The sequence below is a fragment of the Petaurus breviceps genome, unplaced genomic scaffold (assembly GCF_028583685.1).
Source record: "Petaurus breviceps papuanus isolate PSGF00001 unplaced genomic scaffold, PetGlider_PUasm1.0 90444, whole genome shotgun sequence".
NCBI lineage: Eukaryota > Metazoa > Chordata > Mammalia > Diprotodontia > Petauridae > Petaurus > Petaurus breviceps.
In genome coordinates, this window is record NW_027187256.1 from 3,953,177 (window position 1) to 3,973,720 (window position 20,544).

Genomic DNA, 20,544 nt, shown 5'->3' on the forward strand with positions numbered 1-20,544 from the left:
TAACAAGAGAACAAAATAAGGACTCCATATCTAGTAAATAAGTTCATAATTGCATTATAGCAGCAAGCACCCTAGCATACTGAGGATGGCTACTAGCACAGGTTCCTTGAACTGCTTTTCTTCTTTTTTTTAAAAGCAATTGGGGTTAAGTAACTTGCTCAAGGTTACACAGCCAGTTATTTCTGGGTGTGGTACTAAGTATCAGAGCCCAGATTTGATCCCAGGTCATCCCAACTCTGGGGCCAGTGCTCTTACTCACTGTGCTACCTGGCTGCCCCTTGAACTGCTCTTCTAAAGGAAAGCAACTCAAAAGTAGTTAACAACTTTATGTTAATCAAACATAGATATCATTCACTTAGTTTAACTGAAAAAGACAGCACCTTTAATTTCAGAATATACAAAGAGAAATTATAAGCAGACAAAAGATACAGTTGGAGAAAATAACACATTTCAACAGACCAGGGCTTCTAGCTGTCTGACCATTACATATATACAGTGTTAGAGAAGCACCGACATCTGGGTTTTCAAAGATGGGGTCTCAATGGCTCTTCCCATAAGTGAGTCCCAAGGCAAAACCTCACCTCAGGGATTATATATATATAGCCTTCTCCAGGATCACAGAACATCACAACCTTCATGATCCATTGCCCAATTAAAAAGTAACATAAAGTGTCACCTTCCTGAAAAACAAGCCTCCCCTAAGAAAGCTTCTCTTCTTTGGCTCCAAGTGAGGCCAATGCAGGGGCAGGGGAGATCTTCAAATTCCCTTACCAGGCATCTATGAATGAATAATACAAAACAAAGGATGATGATCCAATGTTTAATGAGAGAGAGGACCTTCTGAAATTTAAGAAGAACATGGCACCAAACACACTTCCTAAGTGATTCAAAAGAGAACTTAGAATTATGAGAGAAGACTATATGGCCTGTTTGGCAAAAGTTATGGGCAGAATAGAAAAATTGGAATCTTCAATGACAAACCTTACCAAAAAAAACCAACAAAATTGAGAACAATCTAGAAGGAGGGATAAAAAAATAATATTCAGTAGAAATTTGTTAATTAAGCAACAAAATATACTGAACTCAAAGCAGGATGTATAGGGACAACCTAGCATCTTTTACAAGAACAGGATGTGATAAAATTTTAATAACATAATGAGAGAAATAATAGAAGAAAATGGCCTAGAATTTCTAAGCAAAGAATCTGGAATAACAATTGAAAGAATTCACAGATAACCTTCAAGAAAAGAGAAAAAAATCAAGGCTCCAAATTTGAAGACATATTGGTTAAATCTCAGAATTCAATTTAGGTACAACACATTCTGCAAGTGATCTAGATAATGAACTTCATATACAAAAGAAAGTACATTTTAATAATGAAAGTCTATTTTGCTTCCACTAGAAAATTTATGGAATTGAACACATTTCTGGAGAAAGCATAATTAAAATATGCATGATGTCTTCTAAATGAGGCAACAAAAGACTTTAAATATTTCCCTGCATGGTTTGAAAAAAGAGAATATTGATAAACTGAGTATACATTTTAGAAAATTAGGAAAGCAACAAATCACCAAACTTAAAATAAGCACTCACCAATTTTATACACATATACACACATATAAATGTGCGTATGTGTGTGTGTGTATGACGTTAGGGGTGGAGTAGGAAAAATACAAAGATAAATCATCTAAAGGACTAATGAAATCAAGATGGTAGTATAAAAGGTACCAAATTTCCCTCCAAACCTCTCAGGCAACATGAACACAGAAAATGCCAAACATCATTCTGATTAGGAAAGTAAAAATAATAATAATAATAATAAGTCACTGTGAATCATTTTATCCAGCTTTGGGTATCTTATGAAAATAGAAAGATCTATAAACATCGGGTTGGGAGCTCTCTGAGAGAGGTGACAACAGGTAGCAGCAGTGGGGAGAAGCCATGGCAACTGCAGTAGCATCAGTACTCAGGGATTGTATAGGGACTGAACATCTAATCAGAAGAAAATTCCAGGGAAGCTTTTTCTGGTGTTGGGCACAGGATCATGGGACATTTGGTAGTTCTTTGGCCTGTTACAGATCAGAGTTTGAGGATGGAGAGAAGAAATTGTAAATACATGAGAGCAGGGGCCTACCTAGTTAAGGAAATGAACAATGACCAAGAGGGCAGTGAAACAGGCTTCTCTCTGGATCACACAAACTTGGAAGCACCAAAGACCTACAGGTCCCCAGATCAATCTGTGAAAGCAGAAAGATAGAAATATACAAACTCTCCAGCCAGTTATCCCCCTCCCCAGAAGTGATCAGAGTCCAACTCTAACATATACTCCAAAGTCAAGAAGTAGATTGGAAAAATGAGCAAAAAAATTAAAAAAGAATCTGACCATAAAACATTGATGTGATGATAGGGAAACTCAAGACACAAACTCAGAAGAAGACAAGAACTTGAAAATAAGTTCAAGCAAAGCCTCAAAGGAAAAAAAGTGAATTGGACCAAAAACCAGTGATAATTCTCAGAACAGTTAAAGGAAGATTTTTTTTAAAGATTAAAAATTATTTTAAAAATCGAAAGGAGCTGCAGAATAAAAATTGGGCAAAATTTGAGATGTAAAAAGATTATGAAAAAAAGAATTCCCTTATACCAAAGGGGAAAAAGGAAAATTATTAAAGAGGAATTAACAGCTTAATAGAAGAGGCAGAAAGAATACTGAAAAAATAACTCCTTAAAAAATCAGAAATGGTAAAAGAGTTACCAAACTTCACTGAAGAAAATAACTCTTTAAAAATTAGAAGTGATTGAGTGGGAGCTAATGACTCTATGAGACATCAAGCAAAAATCAAAGCCAAAAGACTGGGGGAAAAAAGTGTAAGAAAATGTGAACTATCTCATTGGAAAAACAATTGACCTAGAAAATAAAGTGAAGAAAGAAAATTTAAGAATTGCTGGACTATGGGTAGAACAAAGATGGCAGAGTAGAAGCACAAACTTGGCAAGGGCTCCCACTCCAATCACTTCCAATAGATATAAAAAATGACTATAAACAAACTTTAGAGCTAAAGAGCCCACAAAGTGACAGAGAGAAACAAATTTTCCACTGAAGGAAGCCTGGCAGTTGGACAGGAAGGGTCTGTCACACCAGGCTGGGAGCCAAGCAAAGTCCAGCATGAGCCCTGCAATTTTAGCCGCAGGGCATCCCTGAATAGTGGCCACCAGAGCAAACTACAGGAGGGTTAATCATCAGTAGCTGTGGCAAGTTTCACACTTCTCAACCAATAAACAGCAAAGAAAAAGTAAAAGGTCAGTGTGGAACTCTGTTGGAACAGGAGGTAAACTGAAGAGGGCAGTCTGGCCCATGCCCCTGGGGAGAGAAGCAGCCAGAGGCACAGCTGCTCTAGAGGTTACAGCCTGGCTGCCTCAGGAGCTCCTGGCCTACAGATCACAGAGGGAACAAGTGAACCATTCAGAGAGTAATTGCTCTTGCTTTAACCTGCTTGGATCTGGATCACTGTCTTGGGTTGTCATCCTGGGTTGTGACCAGTGAGCCAGAGCTTGGAGGGGCTGTAGAGAGGTTGCCCAACTAATAGCTTCTGCAGCTACAAAACCCCCAACGATTTGGGACATATCTCTCTCTTTTCTGGAAGCAGTGTTCTACCATGGCAAAGAGCTCAAAAGTCAAGTCATCAGCTGGCAATATGAGAAAGCAAAGAAAGCACAAACAGACCATAGAATTCTTTGTGGGGGACAAAAACAACCAAGGCATAGAGCAGGAGGAAGACAGAAAAGCCAGAACTCCTGCACCAAAAGCCTATGAGAAAAATATGAACCAGTTACAGGCTATGGTGAAGCTCAGGGAGGATTTAGAAAATCAAGTAAGAGAAGTGGAAGAAAAATTGGGGAAAGAAATAAGCATAATGCAAGAAAATCATGAAAAGCAAGTCAACTTCCTGACTGAGAAAATAACACCTTAAAAATGGACTAACTCAAATGGCAAAAGAGGCCTTTAAAAAGCTGAATTTGCCAGATGTAAAAAAAAAAAATTTCAAATGCTCACTGAAGAGAATAATTCTTTCAGAATTAGACTGGAACAAATAGAAGATGAAAACTTTGTGAGAAATCAAGATACTATTAAAAAGATCCAAAGGAATGAGAAAATATATATATATATATATATATATATATATATATATATATATATATATATATATATATATATATATATAAGGTAATGTGAAATGTGTCATTGGAAAAACCACTGACGTGGAAAATAGATCCGGGAGACTTAATTTAAATATTATTGGACTACCTGAAAAACATGATGAAAAAAAGAACCTAGAAATCATCCTTCAAGAAATTCTCAAGGAAAATTGCCCTGATATTTTAGAACCCAGGGCAAAATAAGAAATTGAAAGAATTCACTGATCATCTCTTGAAAAGGATCCCAAAAAGAAAACTCCTGGAAAAATTATAGCTAGGCTCCAGAGTTCCCAGATCTTGGAAAAAAATATTACAAGCAGCCAAGAAGAAACAATTTGAATATTGTGGAAACACAATCAGGATAACCCAGGATCTGGCAGTTTCTACACTGAGATATCGAAGGGCTTGGGATATGATATTCCAGAGGTCAAAGGAGTTGGGATTAAAACCAAGAATCACCTACCCAGCAAAACTTAGTGTCATGTTTCAAGGGAATATATAGTCATTCAATAGAATAGAGGACTTTCAAACATTCTTGATGAAAAAAACAGAGTTGAATAGAAAATTTGACATTCAGATAAAAGAAGCAAGAGAAGCATGAAAAAGAAATCATAAGGAACTTATCAAAGTTGAACTATTTACATGCCTACATGGAAAAACGATAATTGTAATTTATGAAACTTTTTTCAGTATGAGAATAGTTGAAGGGAATAGAAACATACACACACACATACACACATATATAAACTGTGAAAATCTTTGCTAGTCTGAATAATACAGTGATTTACAATATTCTCAAGGGGCTCATGATGAAAAATGCCATCCATGTCCAGAACAAGAATTAATTAATTATGAGTGCACATTGAAGCACACTTTTAAAAATTCTATTTTCTTTTCTTGCCTATATATCTTATTTCTCAGTTGCCTGTACAAAACAAATTTTTAAAAGTATTTTTTTTGAAATTTGATTTCCAGATTCTTTGCTTTCTTCTCTCCTCACACACCCCACTGGAAGGACATGAAAATCAATATAGGTTGTACATGTGTAGTTATGCAAAATGATTCCGTAGTAGTTACATTGTGAATAACTATCTATATTTCCCTCCATTCTATCCCACTTCCCATTTATTGTATTTTCTAATTTGACCGTGTCCCTTTTCATAAGGCTGAAACTGTGTGGTGCATGTGGAACTGCTCTTGGCTCCTAGCCTGGTGCAATAGACCCGTCCTGTTGGCCTGCTTGGCTGCCTTCAGTAGATTTGTTTCTCTCTGTCACTTTGTGGGTTCTGTAGCTCTAAAATTTGTTTAGAGTCATATTTTACAGGTATTGGAAGTGGTTGGAGTGGAAGCTGAAGCAAGTTCCTGCTTTTACTCTGCCATTTTAGTTCCACTCCCTGTTGTCTTTATCTTTAATGAAGTATTGGATTGCTTCTCTGATTTGTTCTTTAATTCACTCATTATTTTATTGTGGTTTGGTCATTTAGTCATGTCCAACTCTTTATCAACCCATAGACCAGACCATGTGTAGGGTTTTCTTGGCAAAGTTACAATAATGGTTTGTCATTTCCTTCTCCAGTGGAATAAGGGAAACAGGTTAAGTGAATTGCTGAGGCTCAGAGAGCTAGTAAGTTTCTGAAGCTAGATTTGAAGTCTTTCTGACTTCAGACCCAGAACTCCATCTACTACTGAGCCACCTAGTTCTTTCCACTCATTCTTTAGGATTACTTTAGTTTCCCATTAATTTTTAATCTATGCTTCAAAGGTCCTTTATCGAATGTTATTTTTATTGCATTATGGTCCCCCAAAGGTGTATTTAATTTTTTTTCTTTTCTAAATTTGTTTGTAAGCTTTTTATGCTTTAATGTATGGTCAAATTTTGTGAAAGTGCCATGTACAGCTCAGATAAAGATATGCTTCTTTCTGTTCAGATTTAATATTCTTCAGAGGTCTACTGTATCTAGCTTTTCTGAAATCCTCAACCTCTTTCTTATTTACTTTATGGTTAGAAGTATCTATTTCTTAGTGAGCTAAACTGAGATCCCCTCTTAGGAGAGTTTTATTATCTATTTCTTCCTGTAGCATTTAACTTTACATTCAAGAGTTTAGATGCTATGCCATTTGGTGCACAGTACTGATATAACTCCATTGTCTTTGATAATCAGTATTTTCAGTTGTGTCCAACTCTTCATGATGCTGTTTGGGGTTTTCTAGGCAGAGCAATTAGTGTGGTATGGCATTTCCTTCTCCAGTTCATTATACAGATGAAGAAACTGAGGCAACCAAGGTAAAATCACTTGCCTAGGGTCACAGAGCTAGTGTCTGAAGCCAGATTTGACCTCAGGTACATTAACCTCCCTGACTCCAGACCTAACACTCTGCTCTGAATTACCGTTGTCCATATTGCCTTTTACCATAATGTGGTTTCCCTGAATATACCTTTTAATTAGTTCCATTTTCCCTTTTGCTTTAAGGTCATGATTGCTTTCCCTACCTTTTTTTTACTTTATTTGAAGAAAAATAGATTCTGTTCTTGTACCCTATGTTAACTCTCTGTGTCTTTTTGCTTCAAGTCAGTCTCTTCTGACAACATATTGTTGGATTCTGGTTTCTAATCCATTCTGATATCCTCTTCTGCTATATGGGTGAGTTCACCCTATTAACATCCACACTTTGAATGGCTGTCTATTTTCCTGTGTTCTATTCTTTACTTTTGTCTTTCTCCTTAAAAAACAAACAAACATGTTGTCTCCTCAAGTCTGTTCTGCTTCTAACTAGATTTCTTGGTACCTTTTATTCCACCATCTTGATTTTATTAGATTTTTAATGAACATCCTTTTAGTTTTATTATTCATTTCTATGTATTATTTTTCTATTTAGTGTACTGCACCCCTAATTTCATACACAAATATATACATATATGAATGTATGTATACAGATACACACATACACATATATACATGTGTGTATAATATTTGTGAATTCTTATTTTATGTTTGTTGATTTGTTGCTTTTCTAATTTTCTAAAATACATACTCAGTTCATCAATATTCTCTTTTTCTTTATAGTGCAGGGAAATATTTGGTTTTTTGTTGCCTCATTTAGAAGACATCATGAATATTTTAATTATGATTTCTCTGGAAATATGTTCAGTTCCATACTTTCTAATGGAAGTAAAATAGTTTTTAATAATAATAATAATTTTATTATTAAAATTTACTTTCTTTTGTATATGAAGTTCTTTATCTTGATCATGTGTAGAACATTGTATTTCTAAGTTGAATTCTCAAATTTTACCACTGTGTCTTAAAATTTGGAGCCCTGGTTTTTTCTCTTGTCCTAAAGGCTATCTATGAAATTTTGAATTGTTATTTCAGATTTCATGCTCAGAAAATCTAGTTCATTTTCTTCTATTTCCCCCATTATGACATTAAATTTTTTTGTCATGTCATGTTCTTGTATAAGATGTTATGTTGTCCCCACACATCCTGCTCTGAGTTCAGTACATTTTGTTCCATAATGAACATATTTCCTCTTAATGTTATTGGTTTTTCTCTCCTTCTAAATGCTCTTTCATTTCTGCTCTTTATTTTGGGGGGTGAGGTTTGACATTGCAGATTCCAATTTTTCTTTTTTTACTCATAACTTTTGCCAAGCAGGTCATAATTTCTACTCTCATAATTCTAAGTTCTCTTTTGAGTCACTTAGGACCAGGGTGTTGTGGTGCTATGTAATCCTCAAATTTCAGAAGTACCTCTGTCTTATCAAACATTGGATCATCTTACTTTGTTTTGTATCATTTATTCATAGATGCCTGAACTAATTTACTAGATATATAGACCATATTTTTTCTCATGTTATTGTTATCACACTCAGAAACACCCACATATACACATATTCCATATGACATTGAATTTCATTACCTTCAGTAAATGTTGATAAAGAAAATTTCTTTGAGAAATTATTTCTTATACCTTTCCTCCACACATTTGAATTCATTAGTATCCCCCCTTCTACATTGTAAGGACAGTCCTATATTTACTGTATTTATGTTATAATTATTGGTAGATTTCTGATATCTTTGATATATGAGGTTGGCCCAGAGAAAGTAGAGCAGCATTTGATATCCTGATCTAAGTTCAGCACTAAGAATATTTTGACCAAGGTGGAATATCTGAGGTGGGGAGGGGGGGTGGAAGAATTTTCTTGCCCCAGTCAGGACCTAGGTGTACCAGATCAATGAGAAGAAGAGTGGGTTAGAAGGCCCTATGTTCCTCTTCTATCATCTAAGCACACTGCCCCAAGATTTCCTCTCCTGATACCCAAAGATCCTGAAATTTGCTTCTTCTCCTAAGGTCAAAGATCAGGGTGCCTAATTCATAGAAAGAAAGTGAGAGAGCAGAATGCCTGAATCCCATTTGAGTCCTCATTGAGAACAGAGAACAACAATCAACCAACCATCCTGGCACATAGAAGTAGCAATAATTACTTGTCAGCTTATTGACTGACTGCCCAACTCAATAAATATTTTTGATTGAAGACACGAAAAAGAAGTATAAATACCAGCATGTCTGAAATGTCATCTTTAATTTGGAAAGAATTTTGGTAGATTGACACTATAGTTTGAGGAGTTCTACAAAATCCCCAATTTGAGACTAGACCTGCCAGGTGTGAATGATATAAAGACAACATTTCAATATGCCCACTTACTTCTGAATTTGTGACCCCCATCTGGATTCACTGTGGTCCATTAGAAACACATGAGTAGGTCTTTTCTCTTTTGCTAAGTTTTGGCAGACATGGCCAGGGAGTGTGGTAGTCATTGCATTCCACACTCGCTCCCGGATACGCTTCGTCTTCAGGCCATAAATAAGAGGGTTCAGCAAAGGAGGGATGACAAGGTAGAAATCAGCCAGCAGCACCTGGGTGTGCAAGGGCACTAAATCCTGCCCTAACCAGGCCATATAGATGGACAATATACCTGGCAAGTAAAAGAGGACCATGACACTCGCATGTGAACCACAGGTGCTGAGTGCCTTGACCCGTGCCTCTCGAGAAGGGAGACTGAACACAGCCTGGAGGATCAGGATATAGGAAATAGCAATGAAGATCACATCAGTCTCTACAATGATGAAGGAAATAATCAAGCTATAAAGACTGCTTGGCATGGGATCAGCACATGCCAACTTGGCCACAGCCATGTGTTCACAGTAGGAATGGGGGACCACATGGGAGGCACAGTATGGCAGATGCACAACCATCCAGGTAATTGGAGTCATAGCTGTAATAGCTCTTGCTATGATGGCCATGCCCATCCCTACCATGGTCCGTGGTGTGAGGATGGTTTGGTAGTGCAGAGGTTTACAAATGGCTATATAGCGGTCAAAGGCCATGGCCAGGAGTAACCCTGTTTCTATCCCTGTGGTGGCATGGACAATGTACATCTGGATGAAACAAGCAGCAAAGCCAATGATGCCATTGCTTGACCAGAAGATGTTTAACATCTTGGGGATCACTGATGTTGACATGACAATGTCTACAGCAGCCAGGACACATAGGAAATGATACATGGGCTCATGCAGGGCACTGTCTGTCCAGATCACAGTTACAATGATAATATTTCCTAATAAAGCTGTAGAGTACATGGCACTCAATGGGACTGCCAGCCAAAGGTGGGCTGCCTCCAATCCGGGGACACCCAGAAGAATGAAAGTAGCTGTGTTCAGTAATGTTTCGTTGGAGAGAGAGCCCAGCATCACAGGGGAGACTTCTTTCCTGCAGACAAAACCACAAAAAAGATCAGAGACCAGAAGTCATGAGCCCTAGACTACTAATTTTAATGAGTGACTGAAGTCTAAATGTAGTTTTTTGATAATAAATGTTTCCCTTACATATCAATGACACTGACCTATTTCTATTTGATTGTTCTGGTCTTTCTTCTTCAAGTAGAGAATATACATGACCATTAATAAAAGCCATAGAGGAATACCACCCCACATGTAGGATTCATCAATCCTCAGCTTTTTACATTAGACATATCATTTACATTAGATATTTTTACATTCTGATTAGAATAATGATTAATTATTCCAGAGGATTCATGATGAAACAAGCTACTCTCCTAGTGATAGAAACATGAAGCACTCAAAGTGTAGAAAAGTGATTATTTTTAAACAAAAAAGTAATTTTTTTCTTGATTATACATGTTTTAGCAGGTGTTTTGTTTTTCCTTCACTCTCAATTGAGAGACCTGGATGTAGGATTGAAAATGAGAGGAATGGGTGTTCTTCTGATTAAATATAAATTAAAAATAAATAGAATAGAGTTCAGATTTTTCTGCATTTACTGAAGGGCAGAAATGAAATTTTAAAAATGAACTATAATGAAACAAGTTTATCAAAATAAAAGGTGTTTGGTGCAGTTCCTAACAATGGCAATTACACATGATTGAAAAAGGCTTCCTCAGGATAGACCTGATTTCCTAGAAATCAAGGATCTTATGAACAGACTGAATAATTTTTTCAATGATTGTCATAGAGAAAATTTCTCTTTAGGTATAGATTTGGACAGATTCCTTCCAATATGATTTTAACAAGCAAAAGTTGTAGGATGGAGTGTGATAAGGCAGAAAAGGCAACGGATTTGTAATCACAGAGGACCAAGGTTCAAGTGCTAATTCTGTCACTTATATCCTTTTATGACCTTGGACAAATCACTCCACCTGCCGGAGTCTCAGTTTCTTTATCTGTAAAATGAAGAAAATGTACAAGAACACTTTAGCTCTAAACACATGATCCTATGAAACACTTTTGTAAGCCTCACACTACAGAACTGAGAATTTTTAATATGATTTTATAAATCATTTTAGTTATAACTTGATTAATAATTCATGGTAGAATCTAAAAATAAGAATCTTGTCAGGACCCACAAGACCAGAATCTAGGCAGATGGAAACATGACCTTTTAGGGATATATGTTTCTAGTCTTAAGAGAAGGTAGTGACTCCAAAAATAGAGATTCAGCTCATAAAATATAGTGTAAATAATTTAACAGATATTAACTTAGGACATACTAAAAGTCAAGCTGGCAAAGTGTGAGGTAGTAAGGATACAAAAACACAAACAAAATAAACCTCTGCCCTGTCGAAGTGTATGAAGAGGAAGGAAAATTTCAGCTGGGGGTTGGGGAGGGGGTTTCTGACAACTCTAATCTAATGCTCCGACTTTGGGTCCTCCCTGCCTGCTGTGAGTGTGCCTGGCTCAGCAAACTGCAGACAAGTGACTGGCCTCAGAGCAGGACAGAATGCTTCTGTGGTAGGGTTTTCTAGACTTGAAGAGGGGATGCATGCTAGAAGGAGAGAGTGGCATATAGCATGGGCTAGAGGGTAGAGCCCAAGGCCAAAAGAGTATGAGGCACCAAGTTTATAATCCTGGCTCAGCCACTTACAGAGAAATTGAGTGACCCTGGGTAAATAATTTTATTGTATAAATTTTCTCTTTCTTCGTATATATCATGACAAAATCAGAACTGGAATGGCTCTTAGAAATCATCCAGTTGAACATTTTAGACTATATATTATTTAGTTATTTTCTGAACCCTTCTTCCTACATGAATGAGTTCACCAGCAGTTGTTTCAATAAATTTTACTCACCCCATCTAGAACTTGACTTCTCCTGGAAGTATTACTTTCAAAATATTCATTTAGATAAGTACAGTAGTCAGTATGTAGATAAAAAAAAGGAAGGAAAGAAGGGAGGAAAGGATGAAGGAAGGAAGGAAGGGATGAAAGAAGGAAAGAAGGAATGGAAGGAGGGAGGTAGAGAGGAAGAGGGAAGGGAAGAAGGGAGAAAGGAAGAAGCATTAATAAACACCTACTATATACCAGGTATTATGCTAAGTGCTTTATAAATATCTCATTAAACATCAGGACACCTCTGTGAAGTAGCTGTTAATAATATAGCCATTAACAATTAAGGAAACTGAGGCAAAGAGAGGTAAAGTGACTTGTTCAGGCTCACATGCTAGTAAGAATCTGAGGATGGATTAGAACTTGGGTCTCCCTTGCTTCAGCGTGCTATCCACTGTGCCACCTAGCTACCATTAAATCATAGAGGGATGGAATATGAAGTGACACCCTCCATCTTTAAGAAAATTTAGACTTACAGGCACAGTAATTATTCCTTCACAGTCAGTTCCCTAATGCCCTTGTACAACATGTTCAAGGTGTATAAAGCCTTATAGACTTTATACATAGTGGTCCTTAGCAGCATGCAGATATGTCAGTCCAATCTTTCTATGCTATGACATCATGGAAGAGATAGCTTAGAATAAGAGCATAATATGTTATATCCCCTCCCCCATGTAGCTACAGAGACAAGAGGTAGATAATAAATGATTTGAACTTATTTGAAGGACAATTTAAATTCAATAGTAGAAATAATTTCGAAAGAGCTGCATTTTACAACTATAGAACTGGAAGGTGTTAGAGGGAATGAGTTCCCAATCATTGGTAGTATTCAGGATATATCAGGATACCTGTGTGGTGTCACCTAATCTGGACCACCAAACTTGGAAGGAGAAAAGCCTTAACTCCTGCCTCAAAGACATACTAGCTCTGTGATTCTGGAAAAATCACTTAATTTCTCTCAGTCTCAGTTTTCTCATCTATAAAATGGGAGTAATAATAACACCTGTTTCACAAAGTTGTTGTGAGGCTCAAATCAGATGAAATAAAAATAGTGCTTTGCCAATCTAAAAGTATGCCAATCTTACATTTCCACTTCTTACATTGCTATTTGTTATTACATTGTCTTTGGTCCTAGAAAGTCATTTACCCTCTCATTGTCTCAATTTCCTCCACTGAAAAAGATATAATAGAACCTACCTCATAGGGAAGTTGTGAGGATAAAATGACAAAATAAATGGATATAATTTTGAACACCTTAAAATCCTACAAAAATGTGAGTTAATATCATCATTGTATTAATCAGCACAGCACCACAAAAGTCTCTTCCAAAACTAAAATCCTGTAATTTCTTTCTACTATAACTGTCATGCTTTAAAATAAATCCATTTCCTCTTTACATCATGTCAGTTGGATGAGATCACTGTTGAGAGCTCCTCAAGTTCAGGGATTCTATGATCAAAATGCCTTTTGTCCCTTTTCTTGTTCTGTAATGGCATGCTGTCAATGTATTAGAGCCACACCTGGAAGGGTTGGAAGGATTCTAAGTTAGCTTTAGAAAGGTAAAAGGACTGCACATGCTCACACAGCTAATAAGTCAATAAGCAAAGGTAGGACTTAAAGTCAAGTTCCTTTATTCAAGAGGCAAACTTTTTTTTTCCCCTGCATGCCCATTGCCTCTTCCTTCGCCTTGACCCTTGACCTCCCCCAGAGAGAATTAATGAGAAGCCTGATGCTCCTCTCTCAAGAGAACCCAACCCCAAGTCTCCATTAGTCCATCCGTCAATTCAGTGGCCCATTTCCCTGGCTTACATTTGCCATCTTCCTCAGAAGTGGCCTCTCACACTACCCCTCCATGTTTGTTCTGATCCAAGGGAACAAGAACTTCAATGAAGTGCCATAGGGGATAAAACACATGGTGACAAAAGGAGCAGTAAATCAATGAGGGATGAAATTGCACCCTTAAATGGAAAAAGCAGCCTCTACATTTAACCCATTTTTACCTGCTTCCCCTAAGGCATCCAGAACACCAACCCCCACCAATCACCCAATTAAGCCCCAGTATCACCCTTGTTTCCAAATACAATGATTCCTCAGAGGCCTGGTAACTTTTTTCTCCTTAATGAACAGAGAAGCAGGCATGAGGAGTGCCTAGATTTCTCATTCTAGCTGTTTCAATGACTCAGTGAGTAATATGTTACAAGTCTCTTTCCTTCTCTGGATCCAATTTTCTCATCTGTGAATGAAAGGCCTTGTACTAGGGTTTTTTTTTTCCTATGGTCCTTTCCCATTCCAAGTTACTATGATGTTATGAACTTTAACTGAGCTCCTTGGGACTGATTAAGCAGAGAAATGGGAACCCTGATCTTTCCAAGGAGAGCAAAAGGGTGCTGGGATTCTACAGTGGAGCATCAACACTAATGAGGCTGAATGTCCTTGGCCCCCAGAGTCTCCCTAGGGGCCTGTGAGGAGCTTCTCCTCACGGGTGTCATCAGCTCTTCTATTGTCAGGGTCTCATGGGAAGTGAGTGCTGAACCATGGCTGACATTCATGTGACAATAACCATTGAATAGTAATAGAGTGTGACACCTTCATTAGGCTTTCTGAAGCCTCAGCTTTGTTTCCCTCTGGATGCTCAGAAAGCAGAGTGATAGAGGCTGTGAATAAGCAACTTAAAACTTCTTCCTGTTAGATACCAAGTGACAAAACAAAAAATATTATTTCTAACTTTCTTGATGATCAGAAATAAATTAGCTCAATTTTAATGGATTTAAACTTATAATTGTGAATTCTGTAATATGGGGAAAGGGATCAAAAAAGCTTTATTTGAAGTTTTTTTTTTTTTTAGAAAATCCTAAAGACTCAAGAAAATTCAATCAGTATCTTATTAGTTGGATACTTTAAGGATCTATAATTTGATAGGTATGGATTTTGTATACCCATTTATGAATTAATAAGAGTCTCCAGCATTATAAATAATTGCCTCAATTTTAATGGATTTAAACTTATAATTGTGAATTCTGTAATATAGGGAAAGGGATCAAAAAAGCTTTATTTGAAGTATTTTTTTTTAGAAAATCCTAAAGACTAAAGAAAATTCAATCAGTATCTTATTAGTTGGATACTTTAAGGATCTATAATTTGATAGGTGTGGATTTTGTATACCCATTTATGAATTAATAAGAGCCTCCAGCATTTGTCATTTTCCTGTTTTGTCATCTTGGCCAATCTGACCAGTGAGATGTGGTACCTCAGAGTTGCTTTGATTTGCATTTCTCTAATCAATAGTGATTTAGAGCATTTTTTCATATGCTTATAGTATCTTTAATTTCTTACTCTGAAAACTCCCTGTTCATATCCTTTGACCATTTATCACTTGGAGAATGACTTGTATTCTTATAGATTTGACTCAATTCTCTGTATATTTTATAAATGAAGCCTTTATCAGAGACATTGGTTGTAAAAATTGTTTCCCAACTTTCTGCTTTCCTATTAATCTTGGCTACATTGGCTTTGTTTGTATAGAAGCTTTTCAATTTAATGTAATCAAAATTATCCATTTTGCATTTTATAATTCTTGTTTTGTCATAAAGTCTTCCCCTCTCCACAAATCTGACAGCTAAACTATTCCTTGCTTTCCCAGACTGCTTACAGTATCAGCCTTTATACTTAGATCATGCACCCACTTAGACTTGATTTTGGTATATGGTGTTAGATATTGCTCTATACCCAGTTTCTGCCACACTGTATTCCAGTTTTCCCAGCAGTTTTTGTCAAATAGTGAGTTCTTATTCCAAAAACAGGGGTCTTTGGGTTTATCAAACATTAGATTACCATAGTCATTGACTGCTGAGTCTTGTGTACCCAATATATTCCATTAACCCACTACTCTATTCCTCAGCCAATACCAAGTAGTTTTGATGACTGCTGCTTTATAATATAGATTAATATCTGTTATAGCTGGTCCACCTTCCCTAGCATTTCTTTTCTTTAATTCCCTTGATATCCTAGACCTTTTGTTCTTCCAAATGAATTTTGTTACTATTTTTTCTAGTTCTATTAAGTAATTGTTTGATAAATTGATTGGTGTGACAATAAATATGTAATTAAATTTAGATAAAATTGTCATTTTTATTACATTAGCTTGACCCAGTCAAGAGCAATTGATGTCTTTCCAATTAGTTAGATCTGACTTTATTTGTGTGGAAAGTGTTTTGCGGTTGTGTTCATATAGGTCCTGGGTTTGTTTTGCCAGGTAGATTCCCAAATATTTTATAATGTCTATAGTAACTTTAAATGGGATTTCTCTATCTCTTGCTGTTGAATTTCATTAGAAATATAGAGGAATGCTGAGGATTTATATGGCTTTATTTTATATTGTCCAAAGTTGCCAAATTTATTTATAGTCTCAAGTAGTTTTTTACTTGATTCTGTAGGATCCTCTAAGTATATCATCATATCATCTGCAAAGAGTGATATCTTGGTCTCTTCTTTGCCTAATTTGACTCTTTTGTTTTCTTTTTCTTCTCTAATTGCTACTGCTAACATTTCTAGTACCAGACTGAATGAGAGGGGTAATAGTGGAAACCCTTGTTTCACCCCGGATCTTACTGGAAATTCTTCTAGCTTATCACCATTATATATAATACTTGCTGATGGCTTTAAATAGATGATACCTATTATTTTAAGGAAGGTTCAATTTATTCCTATACATTCTAGTGTTTTTAATAGCAATGGATATTGTATTTTGTCAAAATCCTTTTCTGCATCTATTGAGATTATTATGTGGTTTCTGCTAGTTTTGTTGTTGACATGATCAATTATACTGATGGTTTTCCTAATATTAAACCATCCTTGCATTCCTGGAATAAATCCTACCTGATCAAAGTGCTTTATTCTTGTGATACATTGCTGTAGTCTTTTAGCTAATATTTTATTTAAAATTTTTGCATCTGTGTTCATGAGGAAAATTGGTCTATAATTTTCTTTCTCCCTTTTATCTCTTCCTGATTGAGGTATCAGTACCATACTTGTGTCATAAAAAGTATTTGGTAGGACACCTTCTTCACTAATTTTCCCAAATAGTTTGTAGAGTATTGGAATCAATTGTTCTTTAAATATTTGATAGAATTCACTAGTAAATCCATCTGGCTCTGGAGATTTTTTCTTTCCTAGGGAGTTCACTGATGGCTTGTTCAATTTGTTTTTCTGAGATGGGTTTATTTAAGTAATTTACTTCCCCTTCATTTAATCTGGGCAAATTATTTGTAAATATTCATCCATTTCACTAAGCTTGTCAAATTCATGTTCACACAATTTGCCAAAATAATTCCTAATTATTGTTGTAATTTCCTCTTCATTGGAGGTAGATTCACCCTTTTAATTTTTATATTCATAATTTGGTTTTCTTCTTTCTTTTTTTTATCATATTGACTGAGGGTCTATCAATTTTATTGTTTTTTTTTTATAAAAGCAACTCTTACTTTTAATCATAAATTCAATAGTTTTCTTAATTTTAATTTTATTAACTTCTTTGGTTTTCATCATTCCTATTTAGTTTTTAATTGGGGATTTTCAATTTGTTCTCTTTTGTAGCTTTTTCAATTACACATACAATTCCTTGAACTCCATTTTTTCTAATTTCTTCATGTATGCACTCAGGGAAATGAAACTTCCCCTAAGAACTGCTTTTGCTATATCCCACAAATTTTGGTATGTTGTCTCATTATTGTCATTCTCTTGAATGAAGTTACTGATTGTTTCTATAATTTCTCGTTTGACCCACTCATTCTTTAGGATTAAATTGTTTAATTTCCAATAGTTTTTAGTCTATCTTTCTATGGCCTTTTATTGCATATGATTTTTATGGCATCGTGATCTGAGAATGATGCATTTAAATTTCTGCCTTTCTGCACTGAATTGTGAGGTTTTTATGTCCTAGTACATGGTCAATTTTTGTGTATGTGCCATGTAACACTAGAAGAAGATTTCTTCTTTTTATTCCCATTCACTTTTCTCCAGAGATCTATCATACTTATCCTCTCTAAAATTCTATTCATCTCCTTAACTTCTTTCTTGTTTATTTTGAGGTTGGATTTATCAAGTGCTGAGAGGGAGAGATTAAGGTCCCCCACTAGTGTAGTTTTGCTATCTATTTCCTCCTCTAGTTCCCTTACCTTCTAGGAATTTGGATGCCATACCACTTGGTACATATATGTTAAGTAATGATATTGAATCACTCTCGATAGTGCCTTTTAGCAGGATATAGTTTCCTTCCTTATCTCTTTTAATTTGATCAATTTTTGCTTTTTCTTTATTTGAGATAAGGATTGCTTATCTTTTTGTATTAGAATCTTAAACTTAACTGATTATGTTGATCTTTATTTGAACCAGAACCAATGATAATAATGTTCAAATGATGTTTATCTCCCTCTTTCCTTCCCCTCTGCCATAGTATGTTTTTATGCCTCTTTGTATGGCATAATTTACCTTTTTTTGCCTCATTCTTTCCTTTGATCCCATTACAATCCCTTTCAACACCTTAATAATTTTTTTTAATCTATCATCAGATTAGTTCATTTATACCTACACCCTCTATCTATGTAAATCCCTTTTAAAGTTCAGGATAATCATATACATTTCAATATTGACATGTATCAGCTTCTTATATAGGGATGCAAAGAGTTTGCCCTTATTGCATACCAAGTTATGTGCATATGTACGTGAGTGTGCATGTGTGCAGGTACATATGTGTGAGTGTGTGTTTTCCTTTTTTACCTTTTTATGTCTTTCTTGAGTCTTGTAATTGGAGATCAAATTTTCCATTGAACTCTGGCTTTTTCATACAGAAAGTCTGGAAGTACCTTATTTCATTAAATGACCATCTCCTTGCCTGAAGATTTTGCTCAGTTTTGCTGGGTAGTTAATCCTTGGTTGCAGTCCTAGCTCTTTTGCCCTATGAAATATCAAATTCCAATCCCTCCAATCTTTTAATGTAGAAGCTCCTAGATCCTGTGTAATCCTGACTGTAGTTCCACGATATTTGAATTGTTTCTTTTGGGCTGCTTGCAGTATTTTCTCCTTAATCTTGTAATTCTGGAATTGGGCTACTATATTTCTTGGAGTTTTCAATTTGGGATCTCTTTCAGGAGGAGTCTAGTAAATTGTTGCGGTAACTATTTCACCTTCTGATTCTCGGCTTCAGGACAGTTTCCTTTGACTATCTCTTGGAGAATGTTGTCCAGACTGCTTTTTTCATCATAGCTTTCTGGTAGACCAATAATTCCTAGGTTATCTCCCCTCCATCTGTTCTCGAGGTCGGTTGTTTCTCCAGTGAGATATTTTACACTTTCTTCTAATTTTCAATCTTCATGTTTTGTTTGATTCACCCTTGCTGCATTATAGAATCCTGAGCTTCGATTTGACTGATTCTAAATTTTAGTGAATTATTTTCTTCAGTTAGTTTTTGAAGGTCTTTTTTTTAAGAAGGTGTTTTTCCAGCTAGTTGACAAATTTTACTTTTTAAAGATTTGTTTTCTCCAGTGAGACTTTTTTTCCAATTTTGTCACTGTAGATATAAATTTAACTTCTACCTTTCTAATTTGGCTTTTAAAATTTTCTTGAGCTCTGAGAAGAATGCTTTTTGAGCTTAAGACCAGTTCATATTTCCATCTGTGGTCTCAGGTGTGGATACAGAGTTCATGGTGTCTCCTTAAAGTGATTCTTCTCTTTCACAATAATAGGATTCAATTGTCTTTGGTCTTGCCTTTGCAAGTTGCTTCTGGCCCATTGTAATTGCCTATTTCCTGACCTTTAAAGGGTATTTCTGCTCCTGGGGTACAGAGGGCTCTGACCCAAGCTTCCCAGGCTCAGAGCTAGGTGCCTGGTTGTTGACTTTGTGTGCTGTATCCTCTGGGTGTCTATACTGAGGCCAAGGCCAGGACTCTCAGTGTTTCCCTTGAGTTATGCTGAAGCTCACAAAGTAATCTGTGGGGGAGGGGTGGACTGGCCACTGCATATTTCTGCCTCTATGCCCCTGGGCTACAGCTCAGGCAGGGACCTCTCCTGCCCTTCACTTCAGACTCCTTACTGCCTCAGTCATACCCTTTCTTCATGACTCCTAAACTTGAGGCTATTTCTGCTATTTTAGGATTTTACTCTGGGTGAGACATTTATCTCTGGGCTCTCTAGGTCAGGGAGGTGGAATCAGAGCAGCTAGAGTTTACTTTGCCATCTTGGCTTCTGGAAAATCAGGTAGGTGATTTTTAAACTTCCAGGCTGTGGGCTGATAGCCCCAGGAGAAGTTGCTGTCTCTGCTGTGCTTTCTCTAACCCACCTGCCATGGATCCTCCTGCCTTGTGGTGAGAAACTGGTGAGACAGCTGCGAATTGCCCTTCGGGTGAGTAAGTCTGCTAGCTGGGGCTCCTTCTTACTCTGCTGTGCTGTAGTTTGCTCCCTAGTATGAGCTGGTGCAGCCCCCACGTGCTCCATGCTCCCTCTGGCCAGACTCATATGGGTACTTTCCTGGTCTGGATTCTGCCATGCTCCATCTCCCTGTGGATTTTGTCACTCTAAAATCTGTTCAGATTCATTTGTTAAAGTTTAGTGATGGGAATCATAGAGGAGCTTAGAAAAGTTACTGCTTCTGTTCCACAATCTTAACAAAAAAC

At 36.4% G+C, this 20,544-nt stretch overlaps 1 protein-coding gene across 1 annotated transcript; it reads right to left on the reverse strand.

Moving 5' to 3' along the window:
- Positions 1-8,817: 8,817 nt before the first annotated feature.
- On the reverse strand, positions 8,818-9,949 carry LOC138177706 (olfactory receptor 52I1-like). The gene has a single exon (XM_069108916.1). The coding sequence runs from the start codon at positions 9,945-9,947 to the stop codon at positions 8,898-8,900; it is 1,050 nt and encodes a 349-aa protein (XP_068965017.1). The 5' UTR covers positions 9,948-9,949; the 3' UTR covers positions 8,818-8,897.
- Between the last annotated feature and the right edge of the window lie 10,595 nt (positions 9,950-20,544).

Bases quoted from the DNA above. Each gene is read 5' to 3' on its own strand.
- LOC138177706 (XM_069108916.1), bottom strand. From the start codon at position 9,947: ATGCTGGGCTCTCTCTCCAACGAAACATTACTGAACACAGCTACTTTC.